This window comes from Heterocephalus glaber, unplaced genomic scaffold, assembly GCF_053883595.1.
Source record: "Heterocephalus glaber isolate CG9 unplaced genomic scaffold, H.glaber_assembly_v1.0 deba00001565, whole genome shotgun sequence".
Classification (NCBI taxonomy): Eukaryota; Metazoa; Chordata; class Mammalia; order Rodentia; family Bathyergidae; genus Heterocephalus; species Heterocephalus glaber.
In genome coordinates this window covers 242,803-264,355 of record NW_028258352.1, presented here as the reverse complement: position 1 = coordinate 264,355, position 21,553 = coordinate 242,803, and the positions used below count along the sequence as shown (strand labels likewise).

The window sequence follows — 21,553 nt, the reverse complement described above, 5'->3', positions numbered from 1 at the left end:
TTTTAAAATTTTGATCTATGAAAATATTTCATAACATAAAATGAGAAGAGTAATGACATTCAAGAGAGAACAAGCATTGGTAAATTAATGACAAGAAACAGACACTTGATATAATCTACTTATAAAATTCAATAAAATATGAAAAAATAGATGAAAGACAATTTAACATGAAAAGCTAAATTTAAAAAATAATATAGGCAATATAATAATACCATTAAAATATTTTGAAGCAGAACTAACTAAAAAGAACAAAAAAAGAAGTATATTTGGGAAGGTCTCTCTGAATATAGATAAAATAAACAATGAAAAGGAGTTGATAATAAATGATGCTGGCCTGAATGGCTACCCACTTGGATGAAAAAAGAACCACATCTCACATTACAAAGGCAGATCAAATGTCTGGGAGTGTCTGTGTGCACATGTGTGTCAAACAGATAAAATCCAATAGATGGTTTCATAATATTGGGGGAGGGAAAGCCTTGAACAAAAACAAAAGCTCTTGAAAACAATAAAGGAAAATACAAACAGATCACATTATATAAGGCTGGGGGTGTAGTTCAGTGGTACAGCATTTGCCTCACATGGACAAAGATCTCAATCTCCAGCACTGAAAAATAAATATTCTATATAACAATATAAAAATTCCAATGATAAAAGCAAAATATTAACAACATACTGGGATCAGAAATACTGACTTATACACTGGTAAGAAAAAAATAATCAGCTCAGTAAAAAAAATAGGCAAAAGTGCTAATAAATTAGCAATTCTTGTAAGACGAGGTCCGTGTATTCAGGGTGGTATGGCCATATGGACTACCAATTCTTGTAAGAGAAAATGCAAATGGCTAGTAAACAGATAAAAATATGTGCATCCATGCACATTAAGTGCTAATGAGATAGTATTTTATTTTTTTGCTTGTTACTGGCAAAAATAACATTAATAATATCACAGCTACTAAAGCTAAGTAAGTGGGCACTTTCACCAAGAGTAACATCACAACCCTAAGGTAAGTAATCTGGCAACATCTATTAAAATAAAAACATGCATATTCTCAAATGTATCAACCATAGTTTTAGGAACTCATCCTATAAAAACAAAAACAGGCCGGGGATTTAGCTCAGTGGTTTCACTGGTTCGATCCCTGGTACCAAAAAAAACAAAACAAAACAAAACAACAAAGGGACTAGGAGGGTAGCTCAGTAGTAGAGTGTGTGCTTAGCATACTTGGGGCCCTGGGTTCAATCCTCAACACCAAAAAATGACTAATTAAACTAATACAAACACAACTATATAAGGCAATGTTAATATGCATTATTACAATCTCATTATCAATAAAGGAAGAAAAATTAAGGTAATATATGAATATGCTTGGGTACACTGCAGAATACTACACAGCTGTCAAAATGACTTAAGATTTGTACATACTGACCTGGAAAAATACCTGTGACACATCAAGTGAAACATCAAAGTGCAGAGTATCATATAAAATACACTCCCTTGTCTATAAATGATGTAAAAATAAGTTCTCTATATATTTATGTAAATCTTCCTACATCTTCATTTTATGACTTACAAACCCTAAATATAATTTCATAATCAAGAAAAATCCAATATATTACATTACTAATGTCTTGTTTCAAAATTCAAACCAGACAATTTCAGGCTTCAAATTCTTATACTATTGTTTTCTGATTCCCTAGAGCAGTGATGGCAAACCTCTTCAGAGACTGAGTAGCCAAACTGCAACCCAAAACCCACTTATTTATCACAAAATACCAACACTGCAATTAAATCTGAATGCTGAGGTTTTAGTTTAGAAAAAACTCTACATTAACATTTTCTGTCTTAAAAGAACAACAAATAACACGTGTGTCATAGATTCACCACCATTGCTCTACAGGTTTTTGCTTTGTGCAAAATTAGCATTTTTATTCCATGCCCCCATTCTAATAATGAAATCATTAAACAGTTACATTTATATTCCTTATCAACCTCCTCGTAACAACTTCTATTTAAAGTCCAGCATGTTCTGATTTCATAATTCTAGTTATTTGATGTGACTTTAAAGTTTTCAAACTAGGACCTGGGATGTAGCCCAGTGGTAGAGTGCTTGCCTAAGCACACACCAAGGCCTCGGGTACAATCTCCAGCTAACCCTCCAAAAAAAGTTCTAAAACCGTATCAGGGAAAAACTGACAACAGAAGAACATAAAAGTCCTGCAGAAACATAGCCAGTGTTTAAAAACCAAACAACACACTCTTCTAAATAATAACATATTTATTTAGCACTTCATAAATGCTTACATATAAAAATATTCAACAATACCCAGAGCAAAGACAGATCAAAATATAAGGGTTAACATAGCTGTGCATTTTAAGTTGAGGTTGCATTTTTCTTATTGTCTAGATTAGAAAACACTCAGCAAGTTCATTTTAAGTCATTCTAAGAATTTTCAACCTGAGGTAATGATTTCCCAGAACATGAGGGTAATTCCAGCGAGTACCTAATTTTCTTTATAAAGAAGTATCAACATCTCTTCTTTCTCATGCCAAGTTAAATTTTTCTGGTAAGCCTGTGTACTCAATTTGATTTCTTCCTGAGCTTAAAGAGCATTCTTAATCCTAATTTTCCTTTTTATTATGTAGCTAACAGCCCTATGCTATCTATACTGCAAGATGCTCCTCACATGAGAAATGTAGGAGGTTTTTCACTGGTAGAGTCTGCTGAATTGGATACAGATCTTCACAAACATATGTACTACCCAAAAGTTTAGTCATACTTTAAATTCCAGATCACTCTGAGTTGTCCCCTTCTGCATTAAAAGTCTTTTAAGTTTCCAGTCTAGGTTTTATTCATGAGGCTTTTGTTGTAAGTTATCCTTCATTAGTTTTCAGTTAGGTTTCAATTAGCACTGTCATTGTGTATATTCATCTGGCTAACCACATTTTTTATTCTCAACCAAATATCTATGTTTAGCCAAACAAAGATTCTGGAAATCAAACGAAAGCTTAGTGGCAGTTTGTTTCAAATGAGGTAATAAAGTGAGACCTCAGCTTACACAGGCTCAAGCAAGACTTGATATAAGGGAGAACTTTCTAAAATTCTTCAGTATAAGGCATCATGCAGATGGCTTCTTATTTTGCCTTAAGCAGTGTCAATTCCAAGATTACCAGATCCTACATTCAAAAAAGCGCATGAAAATAAATACCAAAAAGCAGAACCTATGTATGAGCTGCATTCACCACCACTTGGGAGTTTGCTAAGCCACTATTCTCTAAGAACATGAAATATTTTTTCAAAGACTTGTATTTTATCTTTCCAGAACTTCATTTTATTCTCCAAAAGCAGAGACTGCTGAATCTTCTTAAGGAGAGGAAAAAAAAAAAAAAAGAGGGAAGATTTATCTTTGATCATGCATGAGTTGATTCTGAAAATGTAGAAAAAAGTAAAGAGGCTTGATTGCAATGTGCACTGTTTGGAACAGTGAATGGTATAGGAGACAACTGGGCTCTTTTATATAAAATGGTAATTTCTCCTCTACAGATTCCCCCTTTCATATAGAAATGGCTGTAGTTTCCAATCATGGCAAGGGCTGGGCTGTATTTCTTCCACCAAAAGCTCTGCTAGCTGACAGAGACCACGGAGCTGTGAAGATAGAAATGGGAGGGAAGGCTGGTAAAGGAGTTATGCAAGGCAACACAATTTTTGATTACAATACAAGAATTAATAACTTGTACTGTCCCACAAGGAAAAGCTAACTGGTCTTCATTCCTACTATTGCAAATTTTTGTAAGTCAAAGGTTTCCAGACAGAAAATGTGAAAGACTTCAAAATGCCATTACTAGGCTCCTTTTACCAGAACTTTTCCAACAAATAACTGTATTGGTAAAGGACAGATAACCAGGATGAACATAGGCTCCCTGTCATTTATAGAGAGGTTTGTGTTTCCCTGTACTATCCACGACAAACTCTCTACTCCACAAAAACCCTAAGAGTAAAAATCCAATAATGGGGTGGAGGATGTGCCTTGGTGGTATAAAGCATGCCTAGTATGTGCAAGGCCCTGGATTTAATCCCAATACTGCAAAACAAAACACAACACAACAAAAAAATAAGACAGCCCTTCAGAATTATAGACTAGGGCCAGGGATGCAGCTTAGTGGTAGAAATGATAGAGCACTTACCCAACATGTATAAGGCCCTGGGTTCCATCCCCAGTATTGGGCAAAAAAAGTAGAATTATAAACTATATATTTAATGTCATAGCTGTAAATTTAAACTATAAAAAATAGTATGTGAATGAACTGATTATGTGTGCTTAAAAGGATTTCCACAGTAAAGGTCAAATGAAATGCCAGAGGCCCTGATGGTTAAGTGCTAAGGGAAGGTCTGTTTGAAACTGCTTAGGAATCCCTATGGGAACTGGCCCATCCATCCATCAGGGTCAGGGATTTGGCATCACAGGGAGTTGGGAAAGACATCTTAGTGACCCAAGAATATATACCTGCAACTTACACACTTCCCTTACAGCAGCAGCTATGGAACACTTGCTGAGCGGCTGTGAAACACTAGCATTCTAAGAACTACACAGAGGGAGCACAGGCACACATGAGGGACATTACCGCATGATGTGGATGTGCATGTGTGAGTTAAAAGCCAGCTCCTGCAGAATCTGTGTGTGACAGGGCACCATGTTCCTCATTTGAGTGGGAACAATACAAAATTGGTGTGTGGTACAGGCTAAACATATGTAAACCTGAGATATTCTATCTTGGATGCTAATGCTGTTGATTAGGAACACATGTACATTGTTTTCAATGACCTTCCTTTTTTAAGATGTCTTCCATGGATGTTCGTTGGTGTAACATGATAGACACAGCAAATCAACCTAAAAACAAGGCATTTAATGCTTCAGGACAAGGAAAAAAATGCACAGATCATTCCCTGCCAATGTTTGCGAAGTCTGTGTCATGTACTGCTCATCAATGTTTTGGAGTCACCACACTTAGCTAGTGAGCTGCCTGTGTGCTCTCTGTACCACCTAGGGCCCAGGGCTCAACTTTTCAGAAAAAAGATCTAATAGCTCTTTCTTTTCTTTTCTTCATTAATTTATTCATCCATTCATTTTTTTTTTTCCTAGTGCTGGGGACTGAGGCCAGGGTCTTGCAAATGCTAGGCAAGTGCTCTACCACTGAGCTACAATCCCAGCCCCAGAAATGTTTCAATTTCAATGAATGGTTTGCATTTCAACACTTTCCTCTTAATTATTCAAAATGGGGAAAAGCCAGGATTGAGAAATTATTCATTATCCTTTTGTCCATTAATTTATACATCCAGGCCCGTAAACATGCACACACACACGCACACACACACATATACACACACACTAGTTGTTCAAACTTCTGGGAAAGAGCAGGCCAATAAGCCACAGGTAAAATTCAAAGATGTTATTATGTTCATCTTTGAAGCTCAAAAGATTGCTCCAAATAGATGGCAGGGCTGGATTTCTGACTCTCCCACTAGAGAATGGACAGGTGACCAACTAGTCTCAGAGAGTATGACTTAAAGGGACCTTGAAATACTATCTACTCATTGCACTTCATTTAACAGAGGATGGAGCCAGGCCTGGGATGGGGACATTACAGAATGGACGAAACAATGAGTCTACAGTTTTATTTCTCTACTTATATTAACATCAATTATTCTGAATCTAAAATAAAAATATCAGCCAAGCATGGTGGTGCATGCCTGCAGTCCAGCTACTTGGGTTGTTGAGGAAGGAGAATCAGCTGAGTTTATGACCAGTCTGGGCAACATAGTGAGACTCCATCCCAAAATAAATAAAACTTTTAAATCCTTGAAAATATAATAGGGCTGCAGACCATTAATGAGTTAGATAATATCTCACTTTGTTCTAGTTATTAACTTCTCAGTAACAAATGTGAATGTATTCTCCTACCCAGGCTCTTCATTCGCTCATCTATCAGCCTGACTCTAATAATTCCCTCAAAACCCCATCTATGCAAAATGAGAATATCAACCAGTTAACCCCATGGCAATGTGAAGGTGCTTTCCAGATGCTCTTACCTTCTCTCAGTTGTGCTTGGAAGACCTCATCAGAGAAGGTTCTGCAAGTTCTTTGGCTGTGGCTGAACCAAGAACGACTTTTGAGTTATGAGATGACCATCAAGGGTCAAATCAAGTGTCAGTCAAGAACTCGTTCAGCCAAGATGGAAACACTAGGTTGCTGCAGGAACTTTTTGAGGGTGGGAGTTGGTTTCCACTCTTGCTCATGTGGTAGGATCAGGAGGCAGCTAGGCCATCAGTAATTTTCAAATAGTCAATTCTTTAGAAAGTGTAACTTGCCAGAGAAGTTCAAGATCAGACAAGAAACCATTACCAGCAATTGTCTGATGTCCTGCCAAATTTGACAACAGACATTTTGATATCTAATGGTTTTCAGAAATATGCCATGTTCTGATTTGTGTCAATTCTAAAGTTTTGAAAGATTTTGTGACACAGAATTAAACTGCTAGATTTGGGAGGTAGGTTTAAAAAAATCCCTAGAAAATTAAAAGAGAAACATTTTGTGCTGTTGTTGATTTTTAATGAAATTTCTCCTAAATTGGAAGGTGTAGAATGTAGTATACAAAGCCCTCAAACTATCAGGACCCACGTTGAAATCTGTTATTATATTAGAGCTCAAATCTGCATCTAAGAACCTATGTAAGTAATGCAACATCTCATACAATAGCCTATTTAGGGCCACCACAAAAACTTATCTTTATTGTCTTCAAAATAACTACATAGGATGCAGTGCAACTTATGACTTGTTCCTTTTCCAAAGACACACAATGTAGAAGCAAGACAAGTGACAAAAGCAGACAAAAGCAAACTAGAATGACCTCACAATCATCTCAATATAAGTACTATGATACCCTGTTTTCCAATTCTCCTGCCTTCATTTAAAATTTACTTCCTTTGGTGGCCTGAAAAGAGTCTGAAAGTGTGACTGTAAGTTAATGATCCTGATTTTTAAAGAATGAATTGTGGAACTGGCTACAGTAATCCTTCTCTAGAGTCCATTTTATATAAAAGTCATAAAGGGACATGGAATTAATTGGCATAGGTTTGGTGGGAAAATCAAAACAGAATTTTGAGAAGAAATCTATTCTCAATATCATGAAATCATGATCATAGAACACCAGATCCCAAGGCTCAGTACCAAGCCAATGAACAACCCTTCTGATCCTGGAAAACACATAAAGATTAGGGTAAACTGTACAGACTAACATGCAAGACTTGCTAAATCTGATTTTAAAAGGCTGTATTTCATATTTGAAAGTCATTTAAAAATTCAAAAAAGTTTTCTAACATCCCAAAATTTCAAAGTTAAAGATATCAATTCTTGTCTAAGGAAAGATAATATTGTACTAGTGAAAGCTTAAAATACTGCTTATAGTCTCTGTAAACTCTACTTAAATTTTCTTTTTTCTTTTTTTTGGTACCAGGGATCGAACTTGGGTCCTTGTGCTTGTGAGGCAGGTGGCGGAACCACTGAGCTAAATCTCCGGCCTGTTTTTTTTTTTGGTTTTTTTTTTCTACTTCAATTTTAAATAATTCACTTTGAGCTCGCCTTAGTAATACCTTCCTGTTAGCAATTCCTGGTTGATCAGTAAAGCCTTTGGTCTGTGTGACCCCCATTCTAACAACTGAAGGGAAAGGCAGACATCAGTTAGATGTCTGTTTTCTACACTCATCCTTTTTTTTCAGTACTGGAGATCGAACTCGGGACCTTGCCCTCGCAAGGCAGGCGGTGGAACCACTGAGCTAAATCCCTGGCCCACTCATCCTTTTTAATAAAGTAGGTCATGTCAAGACCTTTTTGAAATAGCTCATGGGAATTGTCAGTAAGGAATGAGCCTTTTATCTGGTGGCAGTTCCCCTTGAGTCTAGCTCTTCCCACTGCATGAGAACTAAGCAAGTTAGCCTTTCAGCGTGTATCTCTCTACACAAGTATTATAATTTAATGGGTATCCTAGATATTACTTATATTCTTTAAAGCTAAAAGGATATTTGGCTAGAACTTTTTCTATACATTCAAGTAAAGACTTTTTTTCAACATCTTATGGTACAGAATGGCAGTGACTGAGCCCTGAATGGAATGTTCTGAGTTGTGTAGTAGTGGTCATGGAATTAGATTAATTCTAGAAAAGAAATAATAGAAACTGACATAGAGAGACAGAAAAGTGACCCAGCCCTCCTCATGCACAGTGATTAAGTAAGAAGCCAAGCACTGTCCAGGTGCCCTTTAGACTCATGGCTCCACCCGTGACCCACCTGCTGTGGCCCTGCATGTCCCCTAGCTCCTTCTGTAGCCTGGCATTCTTCTCCTCCTCTTCCAACAGCCTCCTCTTCACAGTGCGTAGCTCCTGCTGGGCTTCACATTTGATGTCATTGGCCACCACCACTGCAGTCTGTAGGTCTGCCTGGAACCGCCTCCATTCCTCAGTCTCCTCCTGAAAACGCCAGAGTCCATACCTGTGTCAGATGCCTGCTGGGGCCTCATCTATACAGACACTGTAGAATTCCCTTATCAATCTCTGAGAAAGAATGGCCAGCAGTGAGGCCCTACTTTAAATGGTGTCTTGCTACTAGGAAGAGGCACAAGTGGAAATTCCACTATCCTATGAGCATTTTCCATTCTAAAACTGAACAACTGCTTTACTTTTACTTCCTGACAATAAGAATATATGATTGGAGGTCACATCATGGAAATACTCCAAGAGAAAGCAGGCTGGAGAGCAATTGGTGTTATTCCCATTTTTCCAGAGCTAAGATGGAAATATGTACAGTGAGACGATAGAGGAGACCTGCCCATAGCTGCACCCCACACACCTTTATCTGTTTTGTCAGGGTCTTTAGCTGCCGTTCCAGGTCTGACTTCTGCTCTTCCAGCTTGATCACACTGCCTAGAAGTAAACAATTCAGACAGGAGTTGGAAAAGTGGAAGAAGGTAAGCTGAGTAGCAAAGGGGCAGCGCCAGAGGACACAAAAGGCTTGCAAATCCACACCTTCTACTAAAATTTCACTTTTTAGTGTCCTGCAAGCAGGAAGCTGGAAGCAAGTGGTTCTTCTAAGACAGGGAATGGGATGACATGGGAAATAAGTGTGCTTATTCAGGATATATCGTTAGAAATCGAGGTGTATGATCACATAGCACTATGGGAAGAGACCTCAGCAGCCACTCATACATTTGAGCTGAGCTTCCCTGGTGCTCTTCACACACCACTATCCTGAATGGCCTTCACTGAGGAAGGCAGAAGGCTTTTGAATAATAGAGAATATGACTGGTCATTATTTCTATGATTTTGAAACCCATGTCTAGGGCACGATTCTTAACCTCAGTTAAACCTCAAAAGTATGTATGGTGTTTTTCAAAAGCTCAGAAGTGCAAGTTGCAGCTCAGGATCTATGGGTTCATAGTCTGCAAGGGCAGACGGAATATATTTTAATAGCTCCACAGGTGGCTCAACTGTACTCCCTAATGAAAAACAAGTCCTATCCCTACTTCACCCTGTTTCCAATTCTCTCCATATCACTATCAGAGACTTTTAAATTTAAATCTCATCATATCAGTCACCTAGTAAAAATTTCTAAATGGTTTCTCTAACCTAGAGTAGTAGTTGTCTTTTAAGTATGTGAGTCAGAATCACCAGGTTTTTAAAAATCCACAAGTCAGGTCTTACCCCAGCAGTTCTAGATCAGGGCCTGGGCCCTGAGAGTTTGTGTTTGGAGTCAAATGCCACAGAATAAGAAAACCCTCCTTCACTTCTTTGTATTGTTCTGCTTCTTTTGAGGATCTTTTAGGAAGGAGTGATTAGTCTAGAGCTGGATGTGAGTGTCTTCTGATTCTCCTTAACAAATATATCTTTTTTTTTTTTTTTTGGTACTGGGGATCGAACTTGGGATCTTGCGCTTGCCAGGCAGGTGGCAGAACCACTGAGCTAAATCCCCGTCCCACTAACAAATATACCTTAATATCCCTTGCAGAAGTTTAAAAGCTTCTCAAAAAACGGTCTTCGTTATTTTCAGTCTCTGATATATTATGATATAATCACTGGAGAGTGGGCCTGAAATTTGTTTTGGACATTAATTATACACTGGTTTGCTTGGTGTGTCTGGGCTGACTTTTAAGGATTTAAGGATAACACAATCATATTCTCAATATCAATATCTCACAAAAACAAAAACAAAACAAAAGACTTTATTATTTTCAAAGCTGGTGCTGTGTTCAGAATTACACGCTGACAAAGATGTCTAGGTTTTTAATTATATCAACAAGTGCGACTTAAGCCTGGGTGACAGTGAGTACTGATGCTCTACAGTTGTACACATTGCACTTAATGAACAATGGAACAGGCACCAGCACTGACCTGACCAAATTAAGTACAGAACACACAGTCCATTCTCATTATTCATGGTAGCTTTATAAATTCTTTTTTTGGTATCGGGGATCGAACTCAGGACCTTGCACTTTCAGGGCAGGCGGCGGAACCACTGAGCTAAATCCCTGGCCCAGCTTTATAACTTCTTATAATTAAGGAATACTGAACTATTGCTCCTAGGGGAAATATAATGTTAGGTTCCTGTGAGCTTCTGGGTGTCAGAACATTTTTCATTAACTGACATGCCGTTTGTGTTTTACACATTCATTTGCCAATGTTGTGATAAAATAAGCCAGTATCATCAATATGAGAAACCTCTTCCCTTTTCTTTGTTAACACTGAGCAAGTATTTTAAAAATTCTTGCCAGGATAGTGGCACACTACAGTAATCCCAGAACTCAGGAGGCTGAGGTAGGAGGATCTCGGCAAGTTTAAGGCCAGCCTGGACTGCCTAGTGAGACCCCATCTCAAAACAAACAAACAAAAACAAAACTACATCCTCCTGATCTTCAGAATTTTTTGCCCATATTTTTAACTTTTCGCAAGTCTTATAGGCATGTAATGAGGTTGAACATTTTCCTGACCCTGGGCAAAGTGAAATTTCTTTGGTTTTGGCATTGCAACAGTGCTGTCTACTACAGCTTATTGGCTTTCATCCCCTGAATTCACAAATTTACTCCCTTTCTCATCTTTTCCATAGCTTTATCATTTATTATAGATACTACTTTAGCAGGCTTATGCTCAAATTGGAGAATTTCCTTTTCCTTTCTCTGAATGTATTGTGTTGCTGACTCAGTAACACTGAGCTCATGCCCAACAGCACAGGTCTGAACTAAGCTTATCTAACATTATACATAATATACTATGCTAAAATATATTACTCCTTTCTTGTACTTGGGAACAGTAGATAGCACTTTAGTATTCCACTTATGGAATACCATTTCCAACAGCACAATCACCAAAGGTAGCAGAAAAGCACTGAAAACACAGTAGTAAGTGGACTGTGAAAAGGACACTTGTATACAGTATCACAACTGAGACAAGAAGGCAGAAGTCTCTCAGTTTGATCCCAGGTGAGAATATAAGCGCTGGATGACTCTAACTTTTTACCTTTCTGCATGTCCAAAAATAACCATGAAACTGCTGTAGTACTGGTTAGGAGATATAAATAAATTTTAGTAAGTGAATACAGAATCTATGAATAATGAGTATTGACTGTATATGTTAGGGAACTTCTCAGGTAACAACTATTTTTAGTAATAGCTAGTACTGTTAAAAGCTTTATGTATTAGTTCTTTTGTTATGGAAGCAAAATACATTAGATGTGATCATTTGATAAGGCTTATTTGAACAAAAGAGGCAATGTTTAATGTCTTTCTCTTTTCAAAGCAAACTAAATTCACAAATAAGTCATATTGATCCTTTTTCAGTAACGAAGTGGCCAACATCTGTAAGTTACCTGATATCCCACCATCAATGGGACATGTGCTAAAAATGTTTTTCTCCCTTTAGATCAAGGGGACACATTGTTCATTCTAAACATCTACCCATCATCAGACTCAAAAGACAACACATCCAAACTTGACGACTGCAGTAAACAATTTGTTCTGAATAACCTGCTCACACCCTATACTATTCTTAAGGGAAAGTCCTATGAACTCTCATACAGTCACAACTGAACTTCAAGTGGATCCAGTTGTTTAGAGACAGGGGCAGCAGTGTGGCTGTCACATGAGACATATCTAATACATCCGGAATATACCTGTTCTTTTTCACAGTTACCCCATGCTGCTGACTCATAGTCATCAACTTTCCTTTTCTATCATCCAGTTTTCCAGAGTAATTTAAGAGAGTAACAATTGTTTCTTAACAGCCATTCTTCCTGGGAGATTATACCACACTCAAAAGAAAAGCTCTTCTAAACCCCAACCAATACATATCCTTGGAACAACCCTTTGGCTGTTCCACTGCCCACTGCCACTGGTTCCTTTAGCTCCTAGTCACACCTGTCATATGTTTCATGCAGGCATGCCTTCACTTACTCTCTAGCTCACTAATGAGCTGATTGTTGTGTAACTTGACAGCCCGGTGCTGTTCCACCTGATCTTCCAATTCAAATATGGTTTCTTTCATGTCTTTAATCTCTGCATCACTCTCTGATGCTTTCTCTTGTAGTTTTAGGCTGGTTCTGCTCAGCTGTTCTGCTTGATGATCACATATCTCCTTCAGGTAAGAATAATCTTTTTCCATCTGGAAGAAAAGAAATGTTCCACAGTTAGTTTAAAAATGAAAAAGTTCCCCACAAATCAGTATCCAGGGTCCTTGATGCAAAGGCAAAGGATGCTCCAGGCATGTGCTAGTCCTTACATTCTTGAGAAGTCCTATGGCGTGAGAAACAGCCCAGCCTAAAGGTGTTCAGAGAAACATGACATTCGTGTCTAAATGGCTGCTTTTGTGCCCCTTATATAAGCAGAAAGAAAGCTGCCTGTACTTAAATGCCCTTCTTTCCCATTCTGGAGAGAAAAGTGCTTCCACGGGAGGCCCTGGGGCTACGCTGACAGGAGGACTGCCTGCTGTGGGTGCCAGTAGTGCATCCCCTGTGGAGTAAGCGCCCTCTGCTTGTGAGACACGAACAACACTCCTGAAAACTGACTCATCAGTAAACTGCTGAATCTCAGCCTCAAGATACTCAAGGCTGCAGTGTTTCTTTGGATGAATAAAACACAAGTGTGATGGAGATCAAAGAACATAGAAATGTGCATGCACCAGAAACACAGACGTAGCACAGAACAGTTGTTTCGCCCATTCAATTGTCAATTTTACATATTTTAATAATTAACAGAAAAACACTCAAAATAATGAGATAACCATTCAGCCAGACTTAAAAAAAAATTAAATTTTCCACGTTTGCTAAATATTTCTACTTCAATAAGATTTGTTAATGCCTGAACTTTTCCTATCTCAGAGAGTAATAAGCACCATCCTAAAATTGGTGTATGGTCATTCCCTGAAAGGTTTTCCACTTTTACTATACGTGTATATGCCTATGATAATGCATAGAATTGTCCTGGATATTTTTAAACTTTTGCACAAATCATATATTATGGTTTGCAGCACACTATATTATATTGCAGCAGAAGATTAATATGTTTTTGTTCTGTAATAGACAATGTTTACTGTGCTCTTGTAACTTTTTTTTTTCTTTTGGTACCAGGGATCGAACTCAGGACCTTCCGCTTGCACTTGCGAGGCAGGTGCTGGAACCACTGCGCTAAATCACTGGCCCTCTTGTAACTTTTTAACTGTTTTCTTTTTTTTTTTTTTGGTACCGGGGATCGAACTTGGGTCCTTGCGCTTGCACAGCAGGCGGCAAAACCACTGAGCTAAATCCCCGGCCCATCTGTTCTTGATATGTATCCATACTGACATGAGTTACACTAGGTCACTGTTTTCATTGCTGCATATTAGTATTTCACTGTCTGAATGTACTAATTATTCCATTAGTGTCAACACTGCAATCAGCATCACTGCTCCTTTTCTAGTCTTTTAATTAAGGTTACTAAATAGCTGTATGTTTATCAAATAATATAATCTTGTTAGCTAAAAGATTTCTTTCTGAGCTTTAAAAAAATCTCTCTTTTACTTCATATGCAATCAAATTTTTTCCAATTGCACTTCATATGCAAAGCTTTCTAGCTGTGAACTCTATGGGGACAGGGACCTTGTCTGCTTTATTCACCACTGGATCCCCTGAGCCTGCATGATGTGACACAGAGGAGGCACTTAACGAGTATTTGATGAATGAATGAACAAACATTGGAAGACAGTACTGCAGTATTTTTCACTTGGAAAGCTGGAATGGAAGGAGGGAATTAATAAGAATAGAGAAACCAGTAAGGGAACCAACATGGGAACCAACATGAGAACCAACATAGCCAGGGTACACAGCCTGCATTAAGGGTCAGCATTTCTCTGTGAAACTTGTGCTTAAATTATAGAAGTATGTGGCTCAGGACTGTAACAAAATACATCACTGCAGGTTGTGGTCAAAAAGGGTTGAAAGCTGCTGAAATACATTAAAATGGTTAGGAGTGCAGACCTGAGTCAAGACTGCCAGGGTAAGTGTACTGTTAATAGTTCGAGGCTGCCTTTTTGTGTCACTGGCCTTTCTGCTGGCCAGTAATGAAAACTCATGATTACAAATTATACTATTAAACACCCAGCAATGTGATTTTGATGTTTTTTTTGCAGAGAAAAATCATTTTCATGTATTCTAAGCATTTTTCAGCTTTGAAAATTAACTTCTTCCAAAAGGGGCTGATGGGACTGCATTACAAATAGACTCAAAGGAACTTTCCAGGAACTCTAGGATTTCCTGGAGAGAGGACAGAGAAAGCCACTCCTGATGTGCTAACGATCATCAAAGGCAGATGGCAGCAGAGGCAGCTCTACAGCCCTCAGGGCAGGGATTCTAGGACCACACTCTGATCAGATGGGGCTAGATTCTTACTCAGCTAGTGTCACTACCTTCACCTTGGCATGTCAGATTCTGAACCTGTGGAAAAGATACTGTGATGGAGATAGAGATGTGGATCCAGGAAGTTGATTGAGAAGTGCTCTCAGGAGCCGCCCTGTGGAACAGCCAAGGAAGCAGTATCCTGCAGGAGAAGCCATAAGAAATGTTATCACACAAAGACCTGGGCTTACCCCTTGGCAGCTCAACACCTAGGATGCCCTTTAGTTTTGCCCCAGGTGGAAGCAAGGCCTGACCTTTATTCTTCCAACAGATGAGCCATGAGATGTGGCCATCCTGGGGAAGGCAGCTCTCTTCAGTAGAGTTAAGGCCTGCAGGGGGACCCCAACTGGGTAGTCAGTGACTACTACTCCCCGTCAGCTGGGGGAAGGAGGGTGTGTGTCAGTCCTGAGGAGTCTCTGCTTGTACTCCACCAATGCAGGTATTAGAGAACACTGGTGCCACACACATCTAGATTCTCCTCTCAAGGGTGTAAATACTGGAGATGGTGGCTTTATTAGGAGATAATTTGACTACAGCGAATAAAGATCTCTACACTCACATAGCTTTCTCAGTTGAGTATAATGAACAAGGGTACAAAAGAAATCAAGTTAGAGGTCAGCTAAGAACAAAGTCTCACTCGACCCAAACTAGCTTCAAGTCAGGTGTGGTGACACATACCTGGGATCCCTGGACTATAGAAGGCTGAGGCAAAAGGATCACAGATTTGAGCCCACCCTAGGCAACTTAGCAATTTAGTGAGAACTTGTCCAAAATACAAAATAAAAGATGGGCATGCTGGTACACATCTGTAATTCCAGCACTCGGGAGGCAGAGGCAGGAGGATCACTGTGAGTTTGAGGCCAGCCTAGGCTACATAATGAGTTCAAGGCCAGCCTGCACTACAAAGCAAGACCCTGTCTCAAAGAACAAAGAAATAAAAAGGAGATGGGGATGTAGCTCAGTGCAAAGGTCCCGGGTTCAATCCTTGGTACTAGAAAAAACAAAAAACAAAAAACAACAGATATGGCCAGACACAGCGAGGTCATTATAATAAATTCTGGGTAAATTCCAAAAACATTACAGTCATATAGATACTTGTGCTAGAGACCAGCAGAGGCAGGGCTGTGATGCTGCCAACAGGAAGATACCTGACTTGTGAAGTAAACTCTCCATCACCGCTTCTTGTGTAACAATGCTTTCATTTGCTTTTGTTTTGCTTTATTTTTTGCAGTGCTGGAAATTGAACCCAGGGTCTTGCACATGCTAGGCAAGCACTCTACAACTAAGCTGCATTCTTAGCCCACGTATGTCATTTTACTTGGCTTCTGTCTGAATTTGGTGATTATATTGTCCATTCAATAAAATTATCTTGAATATTAAAGTAAATATTAAATCATCTCTCAGGGCAGAGAATGGTGAAAGACATTAAGGATCCCCCCACACATAGACACACACATTCCAACAGTGCTTCCTCCTCCAAAACAGTTGAGATTCTTTGCAAACCTCAGAAAAGTCAAAAAATTACAGGGAGAACCTCCTGGCTGGACATATTTACTGCTCCTAAAAGGAATGGAGAGGCAAAGAGAAGCTGTATGCACAAGAACTGAAGTTTTTCCTGGCCTGAGAAGTACTTTTGACCTAGAAGCTGAGGGGCCTCAAGGATTTTGCCAGGCAGGTGCCAAAAACAGCTTTGATGAGGTCTGAACATTCTTCCTGGCTCCAACACTTCTCAAACTGTTCTAGGTCCTGTGTTCCCTCTCAGGGAACAGCATAATCACATATGCAACCACAAAAACTGAGGATCTGTGGGTGGACTAAAACGTCTCTTTACCACAAACCCCAACATCAAATCAGCTACCAAAGCAATGGAGCCTAACTCCTAACTGCTTAATATCTTAATGTCTTTCTAACCCTTGTCCTCCTTCCTCTTCAGTCCTTCATTCTTTTTCACCTAACTGTGGCCAAAGTAATCTTTCTCAATTGTAAAGGTGATTCTGCAACTCCTGGGTTTGAAATTCCTCAGACCAAAAGCACAAACAGTAACAAAGAACAGAACTTCATAAAATTAAAATTGAAAAAATAAATTGTGCCATAAAAGGCACTGTACGACAGTGAAAAGACAACTCACAGAATGGGAGAAAAGAGCTGGTCATGGTGGCACACGCCTGTAATCCCAGCACTCAGGAAGCTGGGGCAGGACTGCTGAGAGTTCAAGGCCAGCCTGAACTACACAGTGAGACCTTGTCTCCAAAAAAACAAAAAGAATGAGAGTAAATGTCTACAAATCATATCTCTGGTAAGGGATTTGTGTCCAGAATATATAAATAATTCTTACAACTCAATAAAAAGATAAGTAACAATTTAAGAAATGGGCAAAGGATTTAAAAGGGTATTTCTCTGAAGATATACAAATGGCAAGTAAGCCTAAGAAAAATGCTCAATACCATTGTTAATGGAAGATACTAATGGCATCATTAGGAAGCCACAAGGAGATGCCACTTCATATCCATTGGGATGGCTAAAACAAAAAAAAGGCAGTAACTGTGATGAGGATGTGGAGAAACTGGAATCCTCATACACTGCTGGTGAGAATGTAAGAGTATGGCCACTTTGAAAAACAGTTTGACTCTTCTTCCACAAGTTAAATATAGAACTACCACATCACCAGGAATTCCACTCCTAGACATATACCCAAGAGAAATGAAAATACATTCACACAAAAGCTTACACATAAACATTAATAGCAACCTCATTCATAATAGCCCCAAAGTGGACACAACCCAAGTGTTCATCAACTGATTAAACTGTGGTATATCCACACAATGGAATATTGGCCACTAAAAAGGGCAAAGTATTGACACATACTACAACATGGACAAACCTTAAAAGAACCTTGCTAAGAGAAGCCATGTAATATACATGGCTACAAAAGGATATGTAGTATATGATTCCATGAAATATCCAGAAGAGGGAAATCTACAGACACAAAATAAATTTGAGGTTGCCAGAGACTGGGAAGAAAGTAACATCGGGGATAAGGTTTCTTTCTAGGGATGAAAAAAATGATGTAAAACTGGTTGTAGTAATGGTTGCACAACCATGTGAATATACTAAAAACCACTGCTTTGTACACTTTGGCTTTTGTTTTGAGACAGGGTCTTGCTATGTAATTCAGGCTGGGCTTGAACTCACTATGTAGCCCAGGCTGCCCTTGAACTTGCGGGTAATTCTCCTGTCTCAGCCTCCCTAGCGGTGGGGTTATAGGCATGAGCCATCATGCATGGCAATGTTATTTTTAAAAATCCTTCCATGGCTCCTACTGACTTGAGGATGAAATTCAAATTGTTTGGCTGGCATATTCTCCTGTCCACTTCTAGGGATTCCCTACACATTTGGGCAATGATAAATTACACACAGGACTCTCACCAGAGACCATGTGTTCTGGCCTTAGGACTGTTTTCTTCCTGTGACATTCTCATCCTCACCCCACTCACACTGTTAACTAACCCCTAATTCCTTCAACATTCAGGTTAACAACTTCTTGATGATTCAAGTTTTTGCTGTGAATTTCTCTACCATATTATAATTTAGTAAAGTTCTCCTAGTTAACTAAGGCTTTGCTTTCTTCAAACCACAGGGCACTGACCTTAAGACCACAGTGTAACAGAGTCTTTAGATCTACTCTGAGTATTTTCCTGTCTCTTCTTTGCTTTCAGGTAAACAGGAAGCAGTATAAACTAGAGATTAAGAAGCACACTGAGGTGAGATCCAGCTTTGAACCCTGGCTTCATCAATTAATTAATTAGTCTAATAATTATTCTATGCCTCAGTCTGCTTAACTCTTCTTTTTGTTTTGTTTTTTTTTGGGTACCGGAGATCGAACTTGGGTCCTTGCGCTTGCGAGGCAGGCGGCAAAACCACTGAGCTAAATCCCCGGCCCTCAGTCGGCTTAACTCAAAAAAGATGACCGTATCTACAGTATACAGCTATGCTGATTAAACGATCCAAGGGCCCCAAGAGTGCCCAGCACATAAATAGCACTAAAATATTATTGTTAAAACATGATAAACTCTGTTTTTAACATACTGATATAATTATAGCAGTCTCTCTCCTAATTCTGTTGCATTGCCAAGGATTTGCTGATTACCTAATATATGGAAGAAACAGCCTTGTTAGTAATTATATAACATTATTATGTAGTATAAAATCAACAAACTTGGAATGACAGCTTGAGTAGCTGCCATGAGTAAGAATGTGTGTTGTTTTTATTTAGTATTTAGCCTGACAATGGCAAAATTTCTGCTTTATTCTTGGTCCTGTTGTGAATAAACACTGCTTATAGCCATATGGACATTATGGTCTAAATCTGAATCTCTCTCCCTCTTGCTCTCACCCCCCATCGACTTTTGGGGGGGGCGAGGTGTGAGACAGGGTCTCACTATGTTATTCAGGCTGGTCTTGAACTCAGTATGTAGCCCGGTCTGGCCTTGAACTCATGGCAATCCTCCTGCCTTAGCCTCCCAAGTGCTGGGATTACAGGCATGTGTCACCATGCTTGGCTTTTTTCCCCCTTTTCTGCTCTACTAAAGGAGGGGAAGATATACTAGTTTCTTTACATTTCTGCTATGGAAAAAAAATCTGACAGAAAATTCAAACAGGATAAAAATCTGCCCTTGGAAACTTAACAGGTGAACTGCAGAAGCAGGGCCCTGTGCTGGGAGGGTCATGGGCAGGAGCAGTGCCTTGCATAGGTCCTGAGATCATGTTCAAGGAAGGTGAGGGTAGGTATTAACAAGTCTAATGAGAAAAATGGGTACACCACAAAGGAAGTTGGTCAGGCAAGGAAACTCAGAAGAGGGGACAGCCAATGGCAGTCCCTGTAGGTCAGCCCCCTCTAGAGGAGCCACATGTAAGCACAGGGGCAGAGCAGAAGTCCTGTGGATCTGGTATCCCTGGGAAGACCACTTTTCCTCAAATCACACAATCATCTCCACCAAAACCTCACGTTCAGCTTCCACTCCTTTCAGTTTCTAGAGCACAGACTTGATGGAAGAAACCTGGCCACATGTGACTGTCAAGTGTTCTGGACCATCTGACTGTGATACGTCATGTGAAAAGGGGTATACAAACATTCTGGCTACATAGTTTAATCTCCCTGAGCTTCAGCTCCTGAGGCACACAGCCAGGGAGGCTGGGGCCTGTGGCAAATTTCCCTGCAGGCTTCTCCCTAAGCTGCCACCCCAACATGCCTCCTCTTTACTTTGGAAAAGCTGGAGAAGAGGCTCTGTCTACAGAAGTTCCCAACATGCCTCCTCTTTACTTTGGAAAAGCTGGAGAAGAGGCTCTGTCTACAGAAGTTCCCAACCTGCTTTCTCCCCAGGACTCTGCTCTACCAGAGAAAGTTGAAGTTTTGTGGCCAGAGTGGGGTAAATTATGTCTGAGTTGAAGATGACTGAAATTTTCACATCTTTGGCTAGGTAAACTTAATCAACTCTCATGCAGTACCAGTCCATCACTAGATTCCCCTCAACTCTATCAACAGATCTGCCAACAGTTTTGAGCACCTCTCAAGGTGCTGGGAAGGCAAAGGCTTTCCCACAGTAATCTTGGTTGATCTAGGACACTGATGTAATTTACTGAGAGAAGCTTGGAGAGTCTGCAGGACAGTGACCCAAGAGAACTGAATACCTCTCTAAAGAAGCATCCCAGTAGCTGAGACTGAAAGCTATATGAAGGAGTAGGCAAGAGGAAAATAGAGACTTTAAAAAAAAAACAAAACACCCCAAGGTAGGCAAGGATTTGGCCTGGCTTGGCCTGGGCAAGGAGAGAGGTGGAGGGGCTGAGGCAAGAGGTGCAAGAAGAGGCCAAGCTGTTTGGCTCTGGGCATCAACAAAGTGTATGATGTGATGGGAAATGGCTGAAGGAGTTACATGATTAGTAGATCACCATGAGTATTCTGTGAGGAAGAGTGAAGGCATGCAGTCCTGCTGGGTGGCTGGCAAATGATAAACACAGCTCACCCAAAAGTCACCACTGCCCTTCCTTCTTCCTATCAAAATCCAAATTCTGTTCAAGAATGAGGCTGTGATCTTGTGATTTCAAGAGATAGGATGAGAGTGTTGAGAGCATTTCTACATGTATTTGGGGGAAAAATCATTTCATAATTAAAGTGTGACTGTAACTGTCTAAGGCCCAATGTTGCCTTGCCCAGGAACCAGCTTTGGCATGTGGAAACAACTCCGTTTTGCCTCCCAATGGTCAGTGATGCTGTGGTGCTCAAAGGCAAGATTACATCAGCTGAAGACATCGTGCTTCTCTGAGAACCAAGTAATAATACAAAAAGAATGGTTTCACCTGGGGAGGGATGAATTCCTTATCATCAGCTAAACTCATCCCACCTACTGTCCTGGGAATGCTCTCCTTTCTGCCCTCATCAGCATGAGATTTGCATTGACATAGGAACACCGCAGCCCCCCAAGTCACCTGATATTCCCTCCAATTATTGTGTGTACCCAATAAATGATGGCTGGTATGGAGAGTCTTGGTCTTTGCCCACTCTGAGGCACTGACTTCCCGGGCCCCCATAT

At 39.7% G+C, this 21,553-nt stretch overlaps 1 protein-coding gene across 19 annotated transcripts in view; it reads right to left on the bottom strand.

Annotated features, from left to right (window-relative positions):
* LOC101705037 (cytospin-B) overlaps nucleotides 1–21,553 on the bottom strand; it is a 394,241-nt gene that overhangs the window by 149,231 nt on the left and 223,457 nt on the right. For 17 of the 19 annotated variants that reach the window (XR_015443362.1, XM_087192079.1, XM_087192080.1 and 14 more), the window contains 3 exons: nucleotides 12,493–12,700; nucleotides 8,901–8,974; nucleotides 8,343–8,521 (listed from right to left, as the gene is read on the bottom strand). Coding sequence is in view for 18 of the 19 variants with exons in the window: in XM_087192079.1 (XP_087048205.1) it covers nucleotides 8,343–8,521; nucleotides 8,901–8,974; nucleotides 12,493–12,700 (461 nt within the window). In the remaining variant the exon portion in view is untranslated. Of the gene's footprint in view, nucleotides 1–253; nucleotides 3,648–8,342; nucleotides 8,522–8,900; nucleotides 8,975–12,492; nucleotides 12,701–21,553 lie in introns of those variants that run through there. The other 2 variants (XM_087192095.1, XM_087192096.1) reach the window with 1 other exon arrangement.